The sequence below is a fragment of the Trichomycterus rosablanca genome, chromosome 7 (genome assembly GCF_030014385.1).
Source record: "Trichomycterus rosablanca isolate fTriRos1 chromosome 7, fTriRos1.hap1, whole genome shotgun sequence".
NCBI classification, from domain to species: domain Eukaryota; kingdom Metazoa; phylum Chordata; class Actinopteri; order Siluriformes; family Trichomycteridae; genus Trichomycterus; species Trichomycterus rosablanca.
The window spans coordinates 37,370,089-37,389,541 of NC_085994.1; the positions used below are offsets into that span (position 1 = coordinate 37,370,089).

General features: G+C 40.1%; 1 protein-coding gene across 2 annotated transcripts; it reads left to right on the forward strand.

The window, feature by feature from the left end:
- The first annotated feature begins 1,289 nt into the window (after nucleotides 1-1,289).
- Nucleotides 1,290-19,232, forward strand: rassf2a (Ras association domain family member 2a). Of its 2 annotated transcripts, none has more exons than XM_062998679.1 (10): nucleotides 1,290-1,486; nucleotides 11,042-11,119; nucleotides 12,148-12,223; nucleotides 12,382-12,533; nucleotides 13,614-13,708; nucleotides 14,530-14,666; nucleotides 15,414-15,567; nucleotides 15,949-16,070; nucleotides 16,219-16,316; nucleotides 17,773-19,232. In XM_062998679.1, the coding sequence occupies exons 2-10, from the start codon at nucleotides 11,073-11,075 to the stop codon at nucleotides 17,840-17,842; spliced, it is 951 nt and encodes a 316-aa protein (XP_062854749.1). In that variant the 5' UTR covers nucleotides 1,290-1,486; nucleotides 11,042-11,072; the 3' UTR covers nucleotides 17,843-19,232. The 2 variants fall into 2 exon arrangements, with proteins under 2 accessions (XP_062854749.1, XP_062854750.1); XM_062998680.1 differs by lacking the exon at nucleotides 1,290-1,486 and adding an exon at nucleotides 6,783-6,830.
- Nucleotides 19,233-19,453: the final 221 nt, after the last annotated feature.

Sequence of the window (19,453 nt, forward strand, 5' to 3'; positions counted from 1 at the left end):
AAACACCACCAGCCATCAGTTACAACAAGCTCAGTGAAGAAATGTCTTCAGATTTTCTCTAAAAGTGTTAATTAGTTTAATATAACATATGAACTATAAACACCATGGACCAATAGATTTAATGATTAGAGTCTATGAGTCTGTCCAAGGTGTGAGAATGTCTCAGAAATATCTAACCAACATTTGCAAACAGAGGAAGGAATTTTTTTTTTTTATAAATCGTCTTCCTGTAGTCAGTGTGGGATTTAAAACTGAGGCAAAACAAGATAAGTATTTGTAAGTATTATATTATGATATTAAGATTATTGTGGTGTAGATTTACACTAGTGGTTAAAAATTTTGAACACCACCATTTTACCAGGTGTTTTTCTTATAAATGCAAGAGGCATAACAATAAAAAATAGCACCAATTTCGCTAAGGGGGACGTTGACAGGAAAAGGCCCGGTAGATCCACAGCTACTACAGCATCAGAAGTAAAGTTTCTGAGAGTCAACAGCTTGTGTGATAGGCGGCTTACAGGACAAGCTCCACTAACCGACTACTGATGGTGGGAGGAAGGTCGTATGAACCAAAGAATTTGAAATTAAATATTTAAATCAGTCTGTGGGTCACAGCAAGAAGGTCCTGGGTTCGATTTCCAGGTGGAGCGGTCCGGGTCCTTTTAGTGTGGAGTTTTTTTAATGTTCTCCCGGTGTCTGTGTGGGTTTCCTCCGGGAGTTCCGGTTTCCTCCCACAGTCCAAAGACATGCAAGTGAGGTGAATTGGAGATACAAAACTGTCCATGACTGTGTTTGACAATCAACTAGTGAACTGATGAAGCTTAACTACCGAGTAACTACCTAATGAAATCCTAATAAAAAATACATCTTTTATTAGATCCAGAGTCAGCAACCAGACTGGAATCCTGACCCAAACCGGATGTTTCTCCTTGGCAAATAAATCTGTACACATTTCTCCAAATTCATCTGTAGCAGCTTGGGGAGCTTGGTTGTACCACCAGTTGTACAGTACTTCAACCACCGTTTGAGAACCACTGACCTACTTGAAGTAAATACTAAATAAAATACTAAATAAATACTAAATAAAACTGTACCATCAAATGACTTTGATGGGTCACCGGAGAAATCGCAAATAAAAGACGACAAACTTTCACCCGAATGAACTGCTTCATACGTTTTAAATCGAGCTCGCGAATCGACTCATTTGTTCCACTCTCTTAAGGAGTCATCAAGAAGAACCGATTCCTTGGTGAATCGCCCATCACGACACTCGATTGTTGTCGGGGCGCGCTGACGGAGACTCGGATCAGGCGCGCGCTCGAGGAAACACGCGCTCGGGTCGAAACTGCTCCGCGTGGCTGTTCGGTTCGGATTAAAGGCAGACCGGAGCGCGTGAGGCGCGTCTGATCAGATTAAAAAGACCGACAGCTCCAGACACCGACGGCGTGACGTCACTGGTGCGAGTAGAAAGAGCTCACAGACGCGGGTGAGTGAACTAAGATACAATACTTACTGAATCTGTGTGTGTGTGTGTGTGTGTGTGTGTGTGTGTGTGTGTGTGTGTGTGTGTGTGTGATCAATATGCTGCACAGATTCCAGTGATCATGCCACATCCGATCAGTGTATCAATCTCTTATAATACATTTTACTGCACCCTAATAATGTGATGATGATGGTGATGATGGTGATTGGGGATTGATGATAATTGTGATTTGCTGATGATGGTGATTGGGGATTGATGATGATTGTGATTGATGATAGAAGATGTTGGCGAATGGGGATTGATGATGATGGTGATGATGATGACTGATCTGATGATGGTGATGATTGATGTGATGATGATGGTTATTGGGGATTGATGATCATGGTAATTGATGTGATGATGGTGATTGATGTGATGATAGTTATTGGGGATTGATGATCATGGTGATTGATGTGATGATAGTTATTGGGTATTGATGATCATGGTGATTGATGTGATGATGATTGATGTGATGAAGATGGTGATGGTGATTGATGATGGTTATTGGGGATTGATGATGGTGATTGATGTGATGAAGATGGTGATGGTGATTGATGTGATGATGATGGTGATGGTGATTGATGATGATGATAGTTATTGGGGATTGATGATGATGGTGATTGATGTGATGATGATGGTGATTGATGTGATGATGATGGTGATGGTGATTGATGATGATGGTTATTGGGGATTGATGATGGTGATTGATGTGATGAAGATGGTGATGGTGATTGATGATGATGATGGTTATTGGGGATTGATGTTGGTGATTGATGTGATGAAGATGGTGATGGTGATTGATGATGATGATGGTTATTGGGGATTGATGATGGTGATTGATGTGATGATAGTTATTGGGGATTGATGATGATGGTGATTGATGTGATGATGATGATGATGGTGATTGATGATGATGATGGTTATTGGGGATTGATGTTGGTGATTGATGTGATGATGATGGTGATGGTGATTGATGATGATGATAGTTATTGGGGATTGATGATGATGGTGATTGATGTGATGATAGTTATTGGGGATTGATGATGATGGTGATTGATGTGATGATAGTTATTGGGGATTGATGATGATGATGATTGATGTGATGAAGATGGTGATGGTGATTGATGATGGTTATTGGGGATTGATGATGGTGATTGATGTGATGAAGATGGTGATGGTGATTGATGTGATGATGATGGTGATGGTGATTGATGATGATGATAGTTATTGGGGATTGATGATGATGGTGATTGATGTGATGATGATGGTGATTGATGTGATGATGATGGTGATGGTGATTGATGATGATGGTTATTGGGGATTGATGATGGTGATTGATGTGATGAAGATGGTGATGGTGATTGATGATGATGATGGTTATTGGGGATTGATGTTGGTGATTGATGTGATGAAGATGGTGATGGTGATTGATGATGATGATGGTTATTGGGGATTGATGATGGTGATTGATGTGATGATAGTTATTGGGGATTGATGATGATGGTGATTGATGTGATGATGATGATGATGGTGATTGATGATGATGATGGTTATTGGGGATTGATGTTGGTGATTGATGTGATGATGATGGTGATGGTGATTGATGATGATGATAGTTATTGGGGATTGATGATGATGGTGATTGATGTGATGATAGTTATTGGGGATTGATGATGATGGTGATTGATGTGATGATAGTTATTGGGGATTGATGATGATGGTGATTGATGTGATGATGATGGTGATTGATGTGATGAAGATGGTGATGGTGATTGATGATGATGATGGTTATTGGGGATTGATGATGATAATGTGTGTGTGTGTGTGTGTGTGTGTGTGTGTTGTTTTTAATTCTTACCACTGCTTTTATCATGGTCAGGGTCGCAATGGGTCTGGTTTCCGCAAAATCACTGGGCGCAGCTCAGTGCTGTAACACGTCCCAGACAGAACACCAATCAATCTCAACTTCCCGGCCATTCCCGCTCAGACATAGCCCATCATGTCTATATGCAGACGCCGGACCGGTCGACAGCACCACTGAATTCCAGCAGTTGTGGACTAGTGTAATTTACAGCTGCGATATATATATAGAATATATAGAATATTACGTATAACGTATAGAATTGTGTCACACTAGTTAGACAGTGGGTATAGTTTCATAAATGTTTGTAACTTATTTTTATACGAGGGATCTTTAAGAAGTTTCAGCACTTTTATATTTTGGTTGGAAGCGGTGAGGGAGGGAGGAGGAGTATTCGATCATGTCTGAGAGACTGATAGTTCGATTTAGCTCCATCTGATTTCCACCTTTTTGGACGCTCAGAGAAGCTTTAAGGGGAAGAAGATTTTCATGTGATAATGATGTGAAAGCAGCGCTGCATCAGTGGCTCAACCAAAAACATTTTTTGCTGATGGCATTAAAAAGTTGGTACGACGCTGGAAAAATGCATCAGAAGGTGACTGTTAGAGAAGTGATGTGATTTGTTTTTGAAACTCTTAATAAATAGAGTTTAAAAAGTGCAGAGAACTTTTTTGAAGAACGCTCATAGTTTTAAAAACAGTTTGTGCTGGTTTTGTATTTATTTTCAGTAGTTTGCAGATACTCAGTATTAATCTGAACAGTCGCACCAGTGACCAGTTATCATGTTTTGAGATCTGACATAAATTTGAAGAACTAAAGAAACTCTGGAGAGAGTTCGTTTGTGTTGAATCCTCGGTCCTGGGTGCACATGGAGGAGCAGGTTTGTAGAAACTCGTGTGTGTGGTACATTGGGGAAGTTTGTGGTGGATGACAGCTGCAAAACTCATGAACTGGGGGAAGGAAGAAAAGAGGAAAGACGGACTCCTGGTGTTTGGCGTGACAAACCGGGCGGAGCTTGTCCTGCAAGTTCTCGGCCTGCAAGTGTTTTTAACGTCGCCATGACAATGGGAACAATAGCAAAGCGGAGGCGGTTTGGAGGGTTTGCTGACTTGGGGTGCCTCTGTATGACCCGGAGAGAAAGAGTGTGTACGTGTCTCTCTCTGTGTGTGTGTGTGTGTGTGTGGGAATAAATAACTGAGGTGTAAATCTTAACTCTTGACACTTCTTGAAACATTTTCCACTTAGAAGTGCATAAACAAACTCAGCAGAAAATAAAGTCGGAGCAATTTTATCCAGAAAATGAAACTCCAAAACTCCAAAAGGTTCAGTGTTATTAATTTAATTTGTAGGATTTGCATGAGTTGCAGTTGGTGAGTGCATGAACTTTTGATTTTTTTCTGGATTGTTCCCCTCTTTATCCCCCAGTTTAGTCATTTAAAAATGTCTGTTGTGAATCTGATGCTGCTTGCACAACCCCCGACCTGATCAATGAAACCCGGATCACCACACACCGCCTCCGAGACGTGTCCGATCTAAAAAGTAAAGGACACATCTCAACCCTCAAAAATTTATGGTACACAAATAAATCTAAAACAGATCTCGTAAGTATCTGTACTGTTTAGTAACATCGTATAATGTTTTTGTTCTCCGGATGTTTCTGAGCAGCTTGTTTGTTTACATTCCTCACCATTTAAAAAAATGCCATTTCTTTGCCTGATTGGCAATTTTAAATAGTATAAAAATAAGTAGTATGTATATTTTAATTTATATTTTATATGACCTATTTATATCCCTGACACAATTATTAACATTAACATAACATAAATATATGCATATAAATAAAAAGCGTATAAAAATACTCTTGGGTGGCGCAGCAGTCTTATGCGCCCGCCCACTTTCGCTGAAATCGAGGTTTGTGCACACATGTCGGTTTGTGTATTAGTCATGGCTCTCCTCGGTCAGAAGTGGAGGTCAGCAGCAGTGGTAGAGGAAGGAAAATATGATCAGTTTATTGGATATGACTAGATTGGAAGGAAAATTGGGAAAATGCTTAAAAACTGCCTTGACACACGTCACCTACAATTGAGTGTAAACTTCTGATTTGAACGTATTTTGGTTTTCCGATGGTGGCTTAGAGAAAGAGGCTGTGAGTAACCGAAAACAAAGGAAAATACAGTCTCAGATGCCAAGACTGAATTAATAATTACAGCAGGGAAAATGTATGCACAAACCATGTGTGTGTATGTGTGTGGGTGAGTGTGGGTGAGTGTGTGTGTGTGTGGGTGGGTGAGTGTGTGTGTGTGTGGGTGGGTGGGTGGTAGAGTGTTTGTATAAAAGCGATTGCTCTGCTCTGTTTCTCCTGAGAGTTTCCATAAATACCCTTCAGACCACCACAATCCAGACACTCTCTGGCTAGAAAGCTCTCACGTCTGAAGAAGTGTTTATTGAAGTTTAACTACTGAATACATTGTGGCTAGTTAGCATCTACCTACTTTCTACAAATTCCCTCTTACCTCATCGGGTAAAGGCTCACATGTGCTTACTTAGTGACACAAAGCAGATCCACTTTTTAAAGCTTGACTTATATTTACAAGCTGGGAGAAACTTATGTTAACATTACTTTACTGATGCCCAGGATTGGCTGTAAATGCGTTAATCAACTGGTCAGACAGAAACTGCATCCCTGCAGCGGTTCAACATGTTAACACACCATTGTGGATTTGTGAGATCAAATCTCAGCAGAGCCACTAATCTGACTGGGCATCCACACAAACACAGTCTGCCCTGTTTGAGGGAGGGATGGTTGGACAGGGTGTCTTTCCATGCAGCTGGAATATCTCCGGACACCTGCGCTAGTGTTGGGGGTCATATAGAGCATAGTGTGGCTCTTCGTACATGTAGTGTCATCCCTTTTTTCACAGAGAGATGAAGAAGTTACACTGTTTTGGACTTTCAGGAATAAACGGTTATGGTTTTCACAGGGATTGAACTTTCAATTGCCTACCTATCGAGTGATCATTTTTTTGTGGTTTCATAGCCACAAAAAGAGAGGGGAGGTGTTCATAATCAATGTAACAATAACAAAGGAATTAAAAAGGTAACAACAATGTACAGAACAGCATTTTGTAAAGTGTGTTGTGCTGCTTCACCACACAGATGAGTGTTTGGAATTTTTAAATCAGTACACATTAGACAACATGTAAGCAGAGTCTGATGTCTGATGTGATCTGTGATTTATATAGTTAAATCCCTGCAGAACCGGATCATCTTTTTTACTGCAGGTTTACTTGAAAAATCAGTCCACATTGCAGCTTTAAGTCGTATATTTAAGGAAATGATTTGGGGTGAGATGGACTTCCTTCTCTTGTTGTCTGCATTAGCCTCACAGAAAAACTGAGGAAGCAAATAAAACACCAACCACGTCTTGGCTGATCGACTACATTTAGGGTAAGTGGAGCATTAATACAACATTTTATTTAAAAATAGGACAGAACTATACATACAGCATGTTAGATTATTAGTAAGGTGAGATAGGAAGTTTTATAATGTCATGTAACTTTGTTTATCTGCTGAATCTGGCTGAGCTGATAAGCATGTTCAAGCTTCCAGTGAGAACACAGTTGCAACAGTATACTCCAGTGTGACCTAGATCATGGAAATATCACATTATTGTACCTAAACCTGACAAAACTGGTCCTGTATTGAAGACTGGCTCTGCATCCTCATCTATTGTGGATGCTTCCTTTAACAAATGAAATATTAACGTGAGACCAAACTTTTCTGAGCTTATTGCTGGTAAATATTTAATGGAGTGACTGAAGGTAACAGGTGGGGTGTAAGAAACACGTGGGAGGGGCAGGAAGGGAACGCTTGGTTAGGTTCTGTAATGATACACATGATCTTGAATGAGGGGTGAGGAGATGTGTGCGCTGGTAAGAATTCTGTAGACTGTTGTGTTGCTTTTGCACTATTATTATCATGAAGGATAATCAGGTTGTGTCCTGTGGAAAGCCATTATGATACAAAGCCATTAGGGGCCCTCGGAAGGCACCATGCTGTGTGTGTGTGTGTGTCCATTAAGTGCTTCAGTGAAGAACATATTGTGTTCAGGTCTATCAGGTCTGTATCAACGGCAAATGCTGCATTTAAGTGCTTTGGGAAACTTGTAATTTCAAGATACTACTAGATCACGAGTCCGGAAATTGATTTATATCTGACCCCGGAGTGTCAGGCGTGTTAATTAATATGTACATTAACCAGTGGGATGGATGTTGTGTTCAGTAGATTTAACACATCGCACAAGTAAGCAGATTATAAACTGATTGTGTTTTATTCAGAAGAGACACATGGGAACTTCCAGACTATATAAAGGTCAAACAGACAATGACTAAATGAAATGTAAAGAAATCAGTATTGACCATTATAAGTTATGAGGTGAACTTTTTGTGTTTTAATATTTGTGCTATGAAAGGAACTTCATAATCAAATAAAAGCAGTTGTAGCCTAGCGTTAAGCTACTGGACTAGTAAGTAGAAGGTTGCTGGTTCAAACCTTACCACCGCCAGGTTGGCTTGAAAAGATATGAGAGTTTTATTATGCAGCATCATTGAGGAGAAAATCCATCCGACCATCCCTCCCTCAGACACGGCTTGAGCTTGTCTAAATGATGAGGGCCGTGACTAATACACGCAGACACGTGTGCAGTAGCTGAACGCTTGTTTTCACATGTACCACCCGGGTTCATATTACGCTCTGATCTCTATGATCCCCCGTCTCTGTGCAGGCGGAGGTCGTCATTGCAGCAGTTTTGAGGAATCTCATCCGGCAATCCCACCCTTGAACCAGTCAATCATTGTTTGTATAAGTCCCCGGCCTGTCAGTAGCAAATCTGATATTTAAACTTAGGAGTTCAAGGTGTCACCTCTGGTGTGCTAATGTGTTTTTTCTATTGCTGTGCCTCCCATGCGCCCATTTTACATGGTTTTACTAAAAAAAGAGGCCGGCGTGCATTATATGTTTGATGTGCACTACTGTGGTCCTACCTTGCTTTTCTAAACATACAAAAGAAAAGTAAATTTTGATGATTAATCTTAGTGTCTGCATGAGGATGAACTTCTGCAGCAGGATCAACTTCTGATTCTCAACCTCTCACCAGAGTGTCTGGCATATATTACAGAGTTCTGTCTGAGTCATTGCTCCACACGCATGGTGTGTGTGTGTGTGTGTGTGTGTGTGTGTGTGTGTGTGTGTGTGAGAGAGAGAGAGAGATGAAGAGTAAAGCAGATGTGAAATTTGGGAAACAGTAGCATTAAGGAAGTCTACGGTTTAAAAGGCAGCATCAGCTTCCTCTGCGAATCAGAAAAGAGGAAGATAGGATCAGAATGGCAGCACTTCCTCAATCCTGACACCCCTCATAACAGTAAATGTACAGAGAGTGACGCGTCACTGTGGAGAGAGACGCAAAAACACTAGACACCCGAGAGAAGAAGAATGTAGATCTCCTCTCATCTACAGATCAGCTCTTACAGACCAGAGCGGAAAATCAGTCACATAAATCACTGGGAAGAATGTTCAGTAAAACAGGACTGTGTGTGTGTGTGTGTGTGTGTGTGTGTGTGTGTGTGTGTGTGTGTGTGTGTGTGTGTGTGTGTGTGTGTGTGTGTGTGTTGCATGTGGTGTGCGTGGTGTATGTGATCTGTGTGTGCTGTATGTGGTCTGTGTGTGTGTGTTGTATGTAATCTGTGTGTGTGTGTTGTTTGTGATCCGTGTGTGTGTTATATGTGGTCTGTGTGTGTGTTGTATGTAATCTGTGTGTGGTGTGTGTGCTTTGTGTGTGGTATGTGTGTGTGTGTTGTATGTAATCTGTTAGTGGTGTGTGTGTTTTGTGTGTGTGTTGTATCTGATCTGTGTGTGTGTTGTATGTTTGCTGTGTGTGTGTTGTATCTGATCCGTGTGTGTGTTATATGTGGTCTGTGTATGTATTGTATGTAATCTGTGTGTGTGTGTGTGTGGATTGTATGTTTGCTGTGTGTGTGTTGTATGTGGTGTGGTGTGTGCGTGATCTATTGTGTGGCGTGTTGCATGTGGTGTGATCTAGGCATCAGTTGTATGTGGTGTGTGTATGTGTTGTATGTAATGTGTGTGGCGTGTTGCATGTGGTATGATCTAGGTGTGTGTTGTATGTTTGCTGTGTGTGTGTGTATTGTATGTGGTGTGGTGTGTGCGTGATCTATTGTGTGGCGTGTTGCATGTGGTGTGATCTAGGCATGTGTTGTATGTGGTGTGTGTATGTGTTGTATGTAATGTGTGTGGCGTGTTGCATGTGGTATGATCTAGGTGTGTGTTGTATGTTTGCAGTGTGTGTGTTGTATGTGTTGTATGTAGTCTTAGTGTGTGTAGTACGTGAGTGTGTGTTGTGTGTGTCTGTGTTTATGATGGTATTTTTTATTCTTGTAACCCCTGTTTGATTTGTCGTTACATGGAGACGGTTGTGATGAATGGGGTGAAGGTCGTGCACCTGTTCCTTTTTCTCTCGGTGTTTTCGGAAGTGTCTCTATAGAGCTTTTGATCGGGACCACAATAGATCTGCTGGCAGTGTGCCAGGGGAACCTCCAAACCCTATTTGTATTCCATCAGTGTTGAAAAATAAGGATGTGCAGCTGGCTAACACACACACACACACACACACACATATATATATATATATATTCTAGTGTATTTAGGTTACTGTACTTGTACATTTCATGCTGTTTTTTTTTTTTATCTGATCGACCTGTTTGGTGGATTTTATAGCTCACGTAAGATGATCCTCCATACACGGAGCTCCCACCACATCTCTTAGGCACTCTGAATTAAAGAAAGAGACGCGACTAAAACCTTTACTTTCTCTTTTTGCCTTTGAAACAATTGCTCTTATCTTTCGATTACATCTTTCTCTCACTCAGTGATGGATTAATTACTCACCTGGGCACCTACACTATCAGGGTTTCATTCACTCCATCCTGGTGTCCAACACCCCAACACCAGTTTTCATTAATGCCTGTTATTAAACATTACATTTAATAATATCTTCACTTTTTGAACATATCTAATGACATTACTTATTATAAGAAATACTTATTATAAGGTGACTTCAGTGGTAATTATGACGGATTGTTCTTCAGTAAAATGTATTATTTGTTTTTCTTCCTGTGTCAGACGAACCTCAGTGTTATAATCATGACTGCGCTGGTGATTATTATTAGCTCCGGTGTGTGAAAATAAAAAGCAACTCGTTGTAATCTGCTGAAGCGCAATCATAGTAACGATCATATAAAATCTGATTGACGTGAGGGACTAGTTAGTGCATGGGTTTGCTGGTCCCACAGGCCACATAACCAAAATTATAAATAAGTAGTGGTGTGGCACAGTTGCAGCAACCCAGGTTTGGCTCCCACCTCCAGTTTCTACTACTTCATTTTTCTCCCACTGCCATGAAACATGATAGTAGGGCTGGCTCCTCCTAATTACCCTGTTATAATTGCAGGTAAGTGTGTGTTGGTCTGCCCCCTTTTAGCCCGGCCCCCACGGTGTATTCCAAACTGGCACCCAGTGCCTTTGTTGATGTTCTGATTCTGTCTCAGCTCTAACCTGTCTGTGTCTCTGTCTCTTCTGTGCAGTCTCCATCCATGCAGTGGTGCTAAAGTAAAGATGGATGACAGGAGTGTTCAGGTTGGAGAGAATAAATACATCAGCAAGTGAGTCTAACGTCACATTCACTCTCATTTCACACTCATTTGACATTCTGACGTCCACATAGGATACAGTAACACACAGTATATCTTAAATATTTAGATATAATCTTTATAGAATAACAACTAGTTTAATTTCAAGAATATAATGGAAATCTCTACACTCACTCATAATGCACTATATGGACACAAGTATTGGGACCTATTGCTATTACACCTAAAGTTATTACACTTATTGCTAACAGGTATAATAACTCAATTATATAAACAGCTTAGGGAAGGTCCTTTATTGTTTCAGCTAGACATTTACATTTTCGACATTTAGCGGACGCTTTTATCCAAAGCGACTTACAGTACTGTGACAGTATATATTGTTCAAGCAATTGAAGGTTAAGAGTCTTGCTCAGGGGCCCAACAGTGGCAACCTGGCAGTGGGGGGGCTTGAACCAGCGACCTTTCGATTACTAGCCGCTAAGCTACAACTGCCCATTGTACAGTGTACTTGGTTGTCCACTGAACAGCTTTGGAATAAACTGGAACTTCACTTGAGGCTTTAATGACCAACATCAGTGTCCAGCAATACAGATGCTGTCTTGTTTTGACTGAATGTGCACAGACAAATTTCCACAGACATACTTCAAAGTCTTGTGAGAGGCCTTCTCAGAGGAGTGGCTGCTGTTATAGCTGAAAAGGTGACATAGAGGTCTACAAGCTCATGGTCAAGGTGTCCAAATACTTTTGGCTATGTAGTGTACTAGATTAAGCTAATAGTTCCAGTTATGTATTGATTGAAAAAGGTTCTCGCCAATATTTTAACCACACCCTGGATTAATCGTTGTCCTGGTTGATAAGTAAAGAACTTCTTATATTTGTCAGACAGTTTTAGATGTAAATAATTAAATAATAATTAAATAATAATTAAATACATCGTAATATAAAGAATGACGTAGATAAATTCTTTAATATTAAATAGCTTAGCCGTGCTATCTGTGTTAAATGTGTGTGTGCTGACCAGTGTGTTCTTTTTGACACAGGAGCATTTTCCTCGCCCATCTGAAAACCTACAACCTCTATTATGAAGGACAGAACCTGCAGCTGAGACACCGAGAGGTATGAAAGAGGTCACACTCACACCCCTTCTAACCTTTGTTTAAATTGTGGTTTCATTTGACCCCTGTTGTCCCTGCTCAATAATTCACCGGTCTCCGGGGAGCAGCAGAAGGTAACGGGTGTGTGATCAGGTGTTTGTGCTTAATTGTTCCTCACAGGAAGAAGGCGAGCTGATTGTGGAGGGTCTCCTTAATATCTTCTGGGGTTTGCGTCGACCAATCAGATTGCAGATGCAGGATGACAATGAGAGAATCAGACCGCCTCCTTCTTCCACATCCTGGCATTCGGGCTGTAGCCTGGGCGACCCCAGGTCAGTTTATAAACCACACATACAGGGTTTGAAGAAAAGCTCAATCACAATTTCACACAACAGCTGCTGCCTGATGTGATTTATCGGTATGTGATCGAGTCCATCACAGTCCATCACACTTTTAGTTGGTACAATTGGGCGCTCAGGTGGCACAGCCACTGACACTCATTGGTTCAAATCTCACTTCTGCTACCTGCATGCTGGATGCCTACACAAACAATAATCAACTGATGCAATTGCGATTGATTGATGGTGCTGCACAGAGACGAGGGATCCTGTGATCAGGGTGTGTCTCCGTACATAAAGCTGATCCACATCGAACTCACCTCGTGAAGGTGAAAAGATGCAGTCGGCTACTGCACACGTGTCGGAGGGGGCGTGTATTAGTCACGGCTCTTCTCAGTCAGGGTGGAGGTCAACATCAGTACAGAGGGAGCGTAATGCAGTTGGGTAATTGGATACGACTAGATTGAAAGGAAAATTGGGGGGAAGAATGCAAAAAAAAAGGTACAAAGTAGGTACAATTTGCCTGACTGCACGTCTTTGGACTGTGGGAGGAAATCGGAGCTCCCGAAGGAAACCCACACAGACACAGGGAGAACATGCAAACTCCACACACAGAAAGGACCCTGGTCCTTACGATCCATGCTGCCCTTGTAATAGTCATAATTCAGATCTACAGCAGGACAATAATTCAAACTACAAAACTGGTTCACATATGAATAGCTGAAAAGAAACTATATGTAAGTAATGTACGATATTTAATAAGTCCAGATGTATGACAGACCTGTTAGATTCTGTGTGGTCATCATCTCTGCTTATAATAAAACATCTGACCATCTAAACACTGAGACTGTAATTCTGTCTCAGCGATGCAGCTCGTACGTTTAGCATGTTATTAAGTTCATTAAAGAAATTGCAGGATTTCCGTTTCTCAGAGCTACGGTATGCAGCTTAAGTAAACATGTTCAGTGGTAATGAAGCATGTCGCTGGATGAAGCAGGAAGTTTTATCCATGTCCTGTAGTATAACAGGAAGTAACTTTTGTAAATAACATTGCTTTGTCTTTTTTCTGTGTAGCACCGAGGCTCAAAAACAGACTGCACCCTCCATCCAGGTGACCCCACCTGAGAGCCAATCAGAAAATGGTTCAACCAACGAGACTGAGGAAGAGGGTAGGTGTTGCGCTTTTAGTGCACAATTGCTTCTGTTCCAGACATGAGAATCCATGAGTGGTTAAGTTAAGTTTGTGAAGGGTAACGAGGTCTGGATTCAGTTTTGTCTCAGTGGCTTTGTCTAAAAACATAAAAACCAGAATGTACAATGAGTGTCGTACTAATAAAGTCCATCTAACATACCATCTAGGGGCAGTTGTAGCCTAGCAGTTAAGGTGCTGGATTAGTAATCAAAAGGTCACTGGTTTAAGCCCCACCACTTCAAGGTTGCTGCTGTTGGGCCCTTGAGCAAGGCCCTTAACCCTCAATTGCTCAGAATGTATACTGTCATGATACAGTTAGTCACTATGGATAAAGGTGTCTGCTAAATGCTGAAATTGTAAATGTGAACACAATTATACCAGTGGTGGCTCGGTTGGGTAGCACTGTCCCCTCACATCAAGGGTTTGATTCCCTGGTTAAGCCGTCCAGGTCCTTTCTGTGTGGAGTTTGCATGTTCTCCCCGTGTCTGTGTGGGTTTCCTCTGGGTGCTCCGGTTTTCTCCCACCTCCAAAGATGTGCAAGTGAGGTGAACTGGAGATACAAAATTGTCCATGACTGTGTTTGATATTTTTCTATCCACTCACACGTCCATGATTTAAGTTCACTCAGGTATGCGTGGTGTAAAATGTAATCGAGCAGTAAAAAAGCTCCCTTTTATGTTCTCATATTCTTTTCTATTCATTTGCCTTGTTTTTCTTTTCCAGACAGACTTTATAAGCACACTTTAGTCTGAACAACATAACTCAATATTTTTGCTCTCTGTCTCACACTTCTGACAGAAGACACGTCTGCTCAGCTCCTGAGAACCAAAAGTGATGCTGGAGTTTTGAGGCGGAGCAATAAGCGGTCTCCTAGCGACCAGCGGAGAATCAGAAGGCACCGTTTCTCCATTAATGGTCACTTTTATAATCACAAGGTAACTGTGTGTGTGTGTGAGTGTGTGTGTGGAGAGATATTTAACATATTTGAGTTCACTAAAGAAAAGATCTTGGTTCAGGTTAGAAAGGACATTGCACAAATCATTTAATGGGTTAAAATGAGGAGGATTCACTATATGGCCAAAAGTATTTGGACTCCTGTTAGTAGTTGTTGTGACTGAAACACATTAATTCAAAAATTAGGAGGAGTGTCCCAATATTTTTGTGTTTTAGTGTATCTACCCACTTCTCAACATTTGCAATGCAGTAACACACCGCAGACACATGTCATTACATGGGTTAAAATGATACACGTTACACTATATGGCCAGAAGTATTTGGAACCTGACCTTGATCTTGCTGGACATCCCATTTAAAAAACAAATGGTATTAAAATAGTGTGACCTCTTTGTGATCTTTTAGCTATAATACAGCTGCTCCTCTGAGAAGGCTTCTCACAAGACTTTAAAGTATGTCTGTGGGAATTTGTGCCTATGCAGTCAAAAGAGCATCTGTGTGGCTAAGCACTGATGTTGGTCAAGAAAACCTGGATTGTTGTTCCAGCTCCAAGCTTTTTGTCAAGTCTTTATAGAGCTTGTTTCAGGTCAGGCAGTTTCATATTTATTTATGGGTTAAAATCCTGGTCTTCATGTCAGTAATTTACATGTTCATGGTGTAATCCTAACAGATCTGGTATTTATCATCAGTGTTGTTAAATCTTTTCTCTTCGTCTCTCTGTTCTGCAGACGGCCGTTTTCACTCCGGCGTTCGGCTCGGTCACTAATGTGAGGATAAACAGCTGTATGACCACACCTCAGGTGCTGCGTGTCTTACTCAACAAGTTTAAGATCGAGAACAGTCCAGATGATTTTGCTCTCTACCTCGTCCATGCCAGCGGAGGTCAGTCTGAGTCTTTAACTCCTTCTCCTCAGAAAAGCGAAGACAGACCGTCACCTAGTGGACAAAGGCTAGCAGTGCAGCCTAAAATAGATGATCCGTTCAGTGATTTTTTTACTAACTGCTTCATCCTGGTCAAACACTAAGCGCTATACAGGGCGCCAAACCATTGCAGGCCAACACACACTGACAGATTTACCTACTCACGCCAAGGTGGGAAAGTAAGCACAGCCAATCCACCTTCTGCATTTTTTGCAATGATAAAGAAAACCCAGATGAAACCCACATGACCACCGGCAAAACATGGAAAACTGAATAAAAGTTTATTGTTAGTAGTTTATTGTTATCTCATGGTGTGTGTGTGTGTGTGTGCGTGCGTTTCAGAGCGTATAAAGCTAAAGAACACCGATCACCCCCTGGTGTTGAGGATCCTGCAGGGCCCATGTGAACAAGTCTGCAAAATCTTCCTGATGGAGCAGGACCTGGGAGAGGAGGTCACCTACGATGTGAGTATCAGCTCTGACACTGTTTGGTAAAGGTGGATAGGGTAGAATTTTGGACTCTGGTGGTCAGAAAGTTAAAAACTAATATTCTGAATAAATCCAGTTGGATGAGACTTACAGTGTGTTTTTTTTTTGTTCCACTTCACACTAGGTGGCACAGTACATTAAATTTGAGATGCCCGTGCTTCAGAGTTTCATTACTAAGTTAAAGGAGGAAGAGGACAGAGAGGTACAGAAGCTCAAACGCAGGTAAACTTTATCCTTTAAAACCCACACACTTTGTGCTGCTGAGTTAGTTTGGATTTTGCCCATTAAGGCATTAGCTACAATAGTGGGATGACCCACTATTATATTTTAGTGTTATATTACAATTAAAAGCACCATAATAAAAAATGTGTATATATGGTGTATATACAGTGTATATGTACTTATTGGAAGTTGGAGATGTTGCACTTTTGCTTTTGTCTGATCTGATAGTTAAAGCAACATAATCAGTTTTTATATGAAGAAACTGAATTGTGTTTGATCATTTTCATTTTTTACAGTTTAAAGGTGATGTTTTCATAAAGCTCATATACACTATATGACCAAAAGTTTTTGGCCATGTGACCATGAGTTTGTCGCACATCCTATTTCAAAAACAGAGCCCTGAGCTTTTCTTTATGTCTGTATAGAGTTTGCTTATGCACAGGGGCAGCGTCATGCTGGAACAGGAAAAAGCCTTAAAAAAGAACATTTTCTTTAAATAACTGATTTTTTAAAATCGTTTAGCAACTGTTGTGACTGAAAATTCAGTAACACACCTCAGACAAGACGTCAGTCCATCACGGGCCAATCATGTCTATGTATAAGCACCAGCCGATAACACTGATATTAGACTAGCTTCATTTACTGCTGAGCCACCCAAGCGCCTCATCTACTGAACATTTGAAAAAAATAAATTATGCAGATTAAAAAGCAAATGTGTGTTAGGTCAGTTATGAATCTGTAGATACAGTTTTTTTAACTGGCATGTCTTTTGATTTCTTTTTGGCACAAAGTCCAAACTAGATAAACAAAAAAATATATATTTAACTTAATCTTCACAGTAAAAATAGTTTTACTGTAGTATTCAAAATTTTTGCACCCCAAACTTTAGTTCTGATTAAGGTCCACACCCTAAAATCCTGGACACCATGTTTTGATTGCTCTCCCTCTCTATTGTAGTCTAAAAATGAGCACCTGCTCTACAGAAACCAAACATGTGCAGTTTTAGTTTATTAGCAGAACTGTAATTTATTGAACAATTAACATTAATATTTTACATTTGTTTCAATATGTTAAATTTAGCATATCAATACAAATATGTATGTCTAAAAGATTTTTACATTAATGTTTTTAGTTTTACATTTCTATATGCATGTCTATCCTTTTTATTATGGCTGTAAAACAAGGCCAGCTCGTTGTGGAAAGCAGTGACAGAGCTTTTGCAGCTCAACTTTCAGACACCACAGTGTGCAGATCCCCCACACATCTGTGCACATCCACAAAAATCTGGATCTGAGGTTTATTTTTGCTTGCTTTTTTTTTTAAACAAACAAAAAAACAATTAAAATAGCTAGAGGGTGATCACTGATGCATGCTTGTTTTTTTCTGTTGTAGTTTATATACTGTGTATATTAGTTTTCTGTTATATATTTATTTTCTATTATATCTCTGTCTGTAGATATAAGTATCTGCGATGTATCATTGAAAAGCAGTTGCAGTGTTTACCTGATGATACCAGCTGCATGTGAAAAGTCCTGCACACTCATCTCCCCCTCACTGAACCACACAGACCTGTTTGGTGCTCTTTATCATCCTGCAGTAGAGCCTGACATCAGCTTTTCTTCTCAATGTCTATGATTGATATGTTCCATCCTTATGTGGCTGATTAGAGCTCTAATTACAACTGTATTACTGTATGAAGTAATGAAACGTGTTAGTTTATTATCGTGTACAGTGAACCGTACTCATGTTGAAGAGTCTGAACAAGGTGTAGGTGTTGCATAAGACATTTAAACATTCAAAATTAGGGTGTAATAGGTTTTATAGTGGGCTTAGAGATAGGAAACACCATGACTGACTATTTCCCCTGTATTCTAGTACTGATTTACATTCCCTCATTGACTTCCTCTCACAACATCAGAGCTCTGCCCGTTTGCTGTATTTTAGAAGACAGACACTATCTATATATGCTATAGCAGAATATGGTAATGAATGTCACGTCAGCTTTTGTGTACTGATGGAGTGATTGTTTTAGTGGGACCACACTTTCTCTCTGCAATGAGTTAATAAGCTAACTAACTAGTTAGCGTGCTTAACTAGATAAGCATCTAGCTAGTAAATGTTTCTTTTTTAAATAATTAAATGACCAAAAACACAGAAGTAGTAGTTTGCTACTTTGCTACAAAATTTGAAATATGTCCATATAAGTGTTTTGCTAGTTTGTTGTTTGCTTGTTTAATAGCCACGTGGCTTCTTGTGGGTACTCTGGTTTCCTCTCACCTTTAAAACGAGCAGGTATTGGATTGGCTACTGTTGGCTATAACAATGAATGTGTGAGTGTGTGATACCCTGCAGTAGATTGGCATCCTGTTTAAGGTAAAGTTCTGACTAATAATAATTAATTAGTAATTAATAATTAACTAGTGAAACTTTACTGATGGTTTGTTTAGGGGTTCCTAAAAGTAAATAGAGGAAGTCAACGAGTCTTGGAATGTCGCCACACTTTTATATCTGTCGCCTCCTAATCGCACAATTTAGAAAAGCACATTTTATTAATCTGGAGTGGGATTAATTCTTGCCATGTGAGAAATCTCGTAATGATAAGCACAATAAAACTCGACAAAGCGCACTCGTGTTATTTAGTGCTAACACTTGTAGAAAGTGTTTATATGTAGGACCTAGTTGTTGGACAGCTGAACCTGTTTATGTGAGAGTATGAATGTGTGCATGATCTTACATGAATTAAAGCAAATTTGTAATGTTTTTACCTCTTTTTTAAAAAGAAGTTTATTATTTTTACACCTTTGCTTCCCTATTAGTTTGTTTTAACACATAGAATTTAGCATGTCTTTAATTTTGGCTTACAGTGATGTCATTTAATAGATCAATGATTGTAAATAAATGAAATAAGGAAAACAATGGAATTGTATTTATTATCTGTGTAAGACCAGAAACTCCCTGTATTAGTTCTTATAAAGAATTTTACCTTTTTAGTTTTCACAACTTTTGAAGTTAAACTCTTTTACTTGCTGGGATTTCGAATACATCGTATTGAATCTCAGCTCTGCCTTCCGATTGACTGTTGTTCATCCAGGGAGGGAGCCGGATAGGGACCTCATAACTGATGCAGTTATGATCTC

Excerpts from the sequence above, each read along its gene's own strand:
- rassf2a (XM_062998679.1), top strand. The coding sequence starts at position 11,073 with ATGGATGACAGGAGTGTTCAGGTTGGAGAGAATAAATACATCAGCAA. Across the intron at positions 15,568-15,948 it reads CCTCGTCCATGCCAGCGGAG|AGCGTATAAAGCTAAAGAAC; the intron begins GTCAGTCTGAGT and ends CGTGCGTTTCAG. Across the intron at positions 16,317-17,772 it reads GTACAGAAGCTCAAACGCAG|ATATAAGTATCTGCGATGTA; the intron begins GTAAACTTTATC and ends CTCTGTCTGTAG.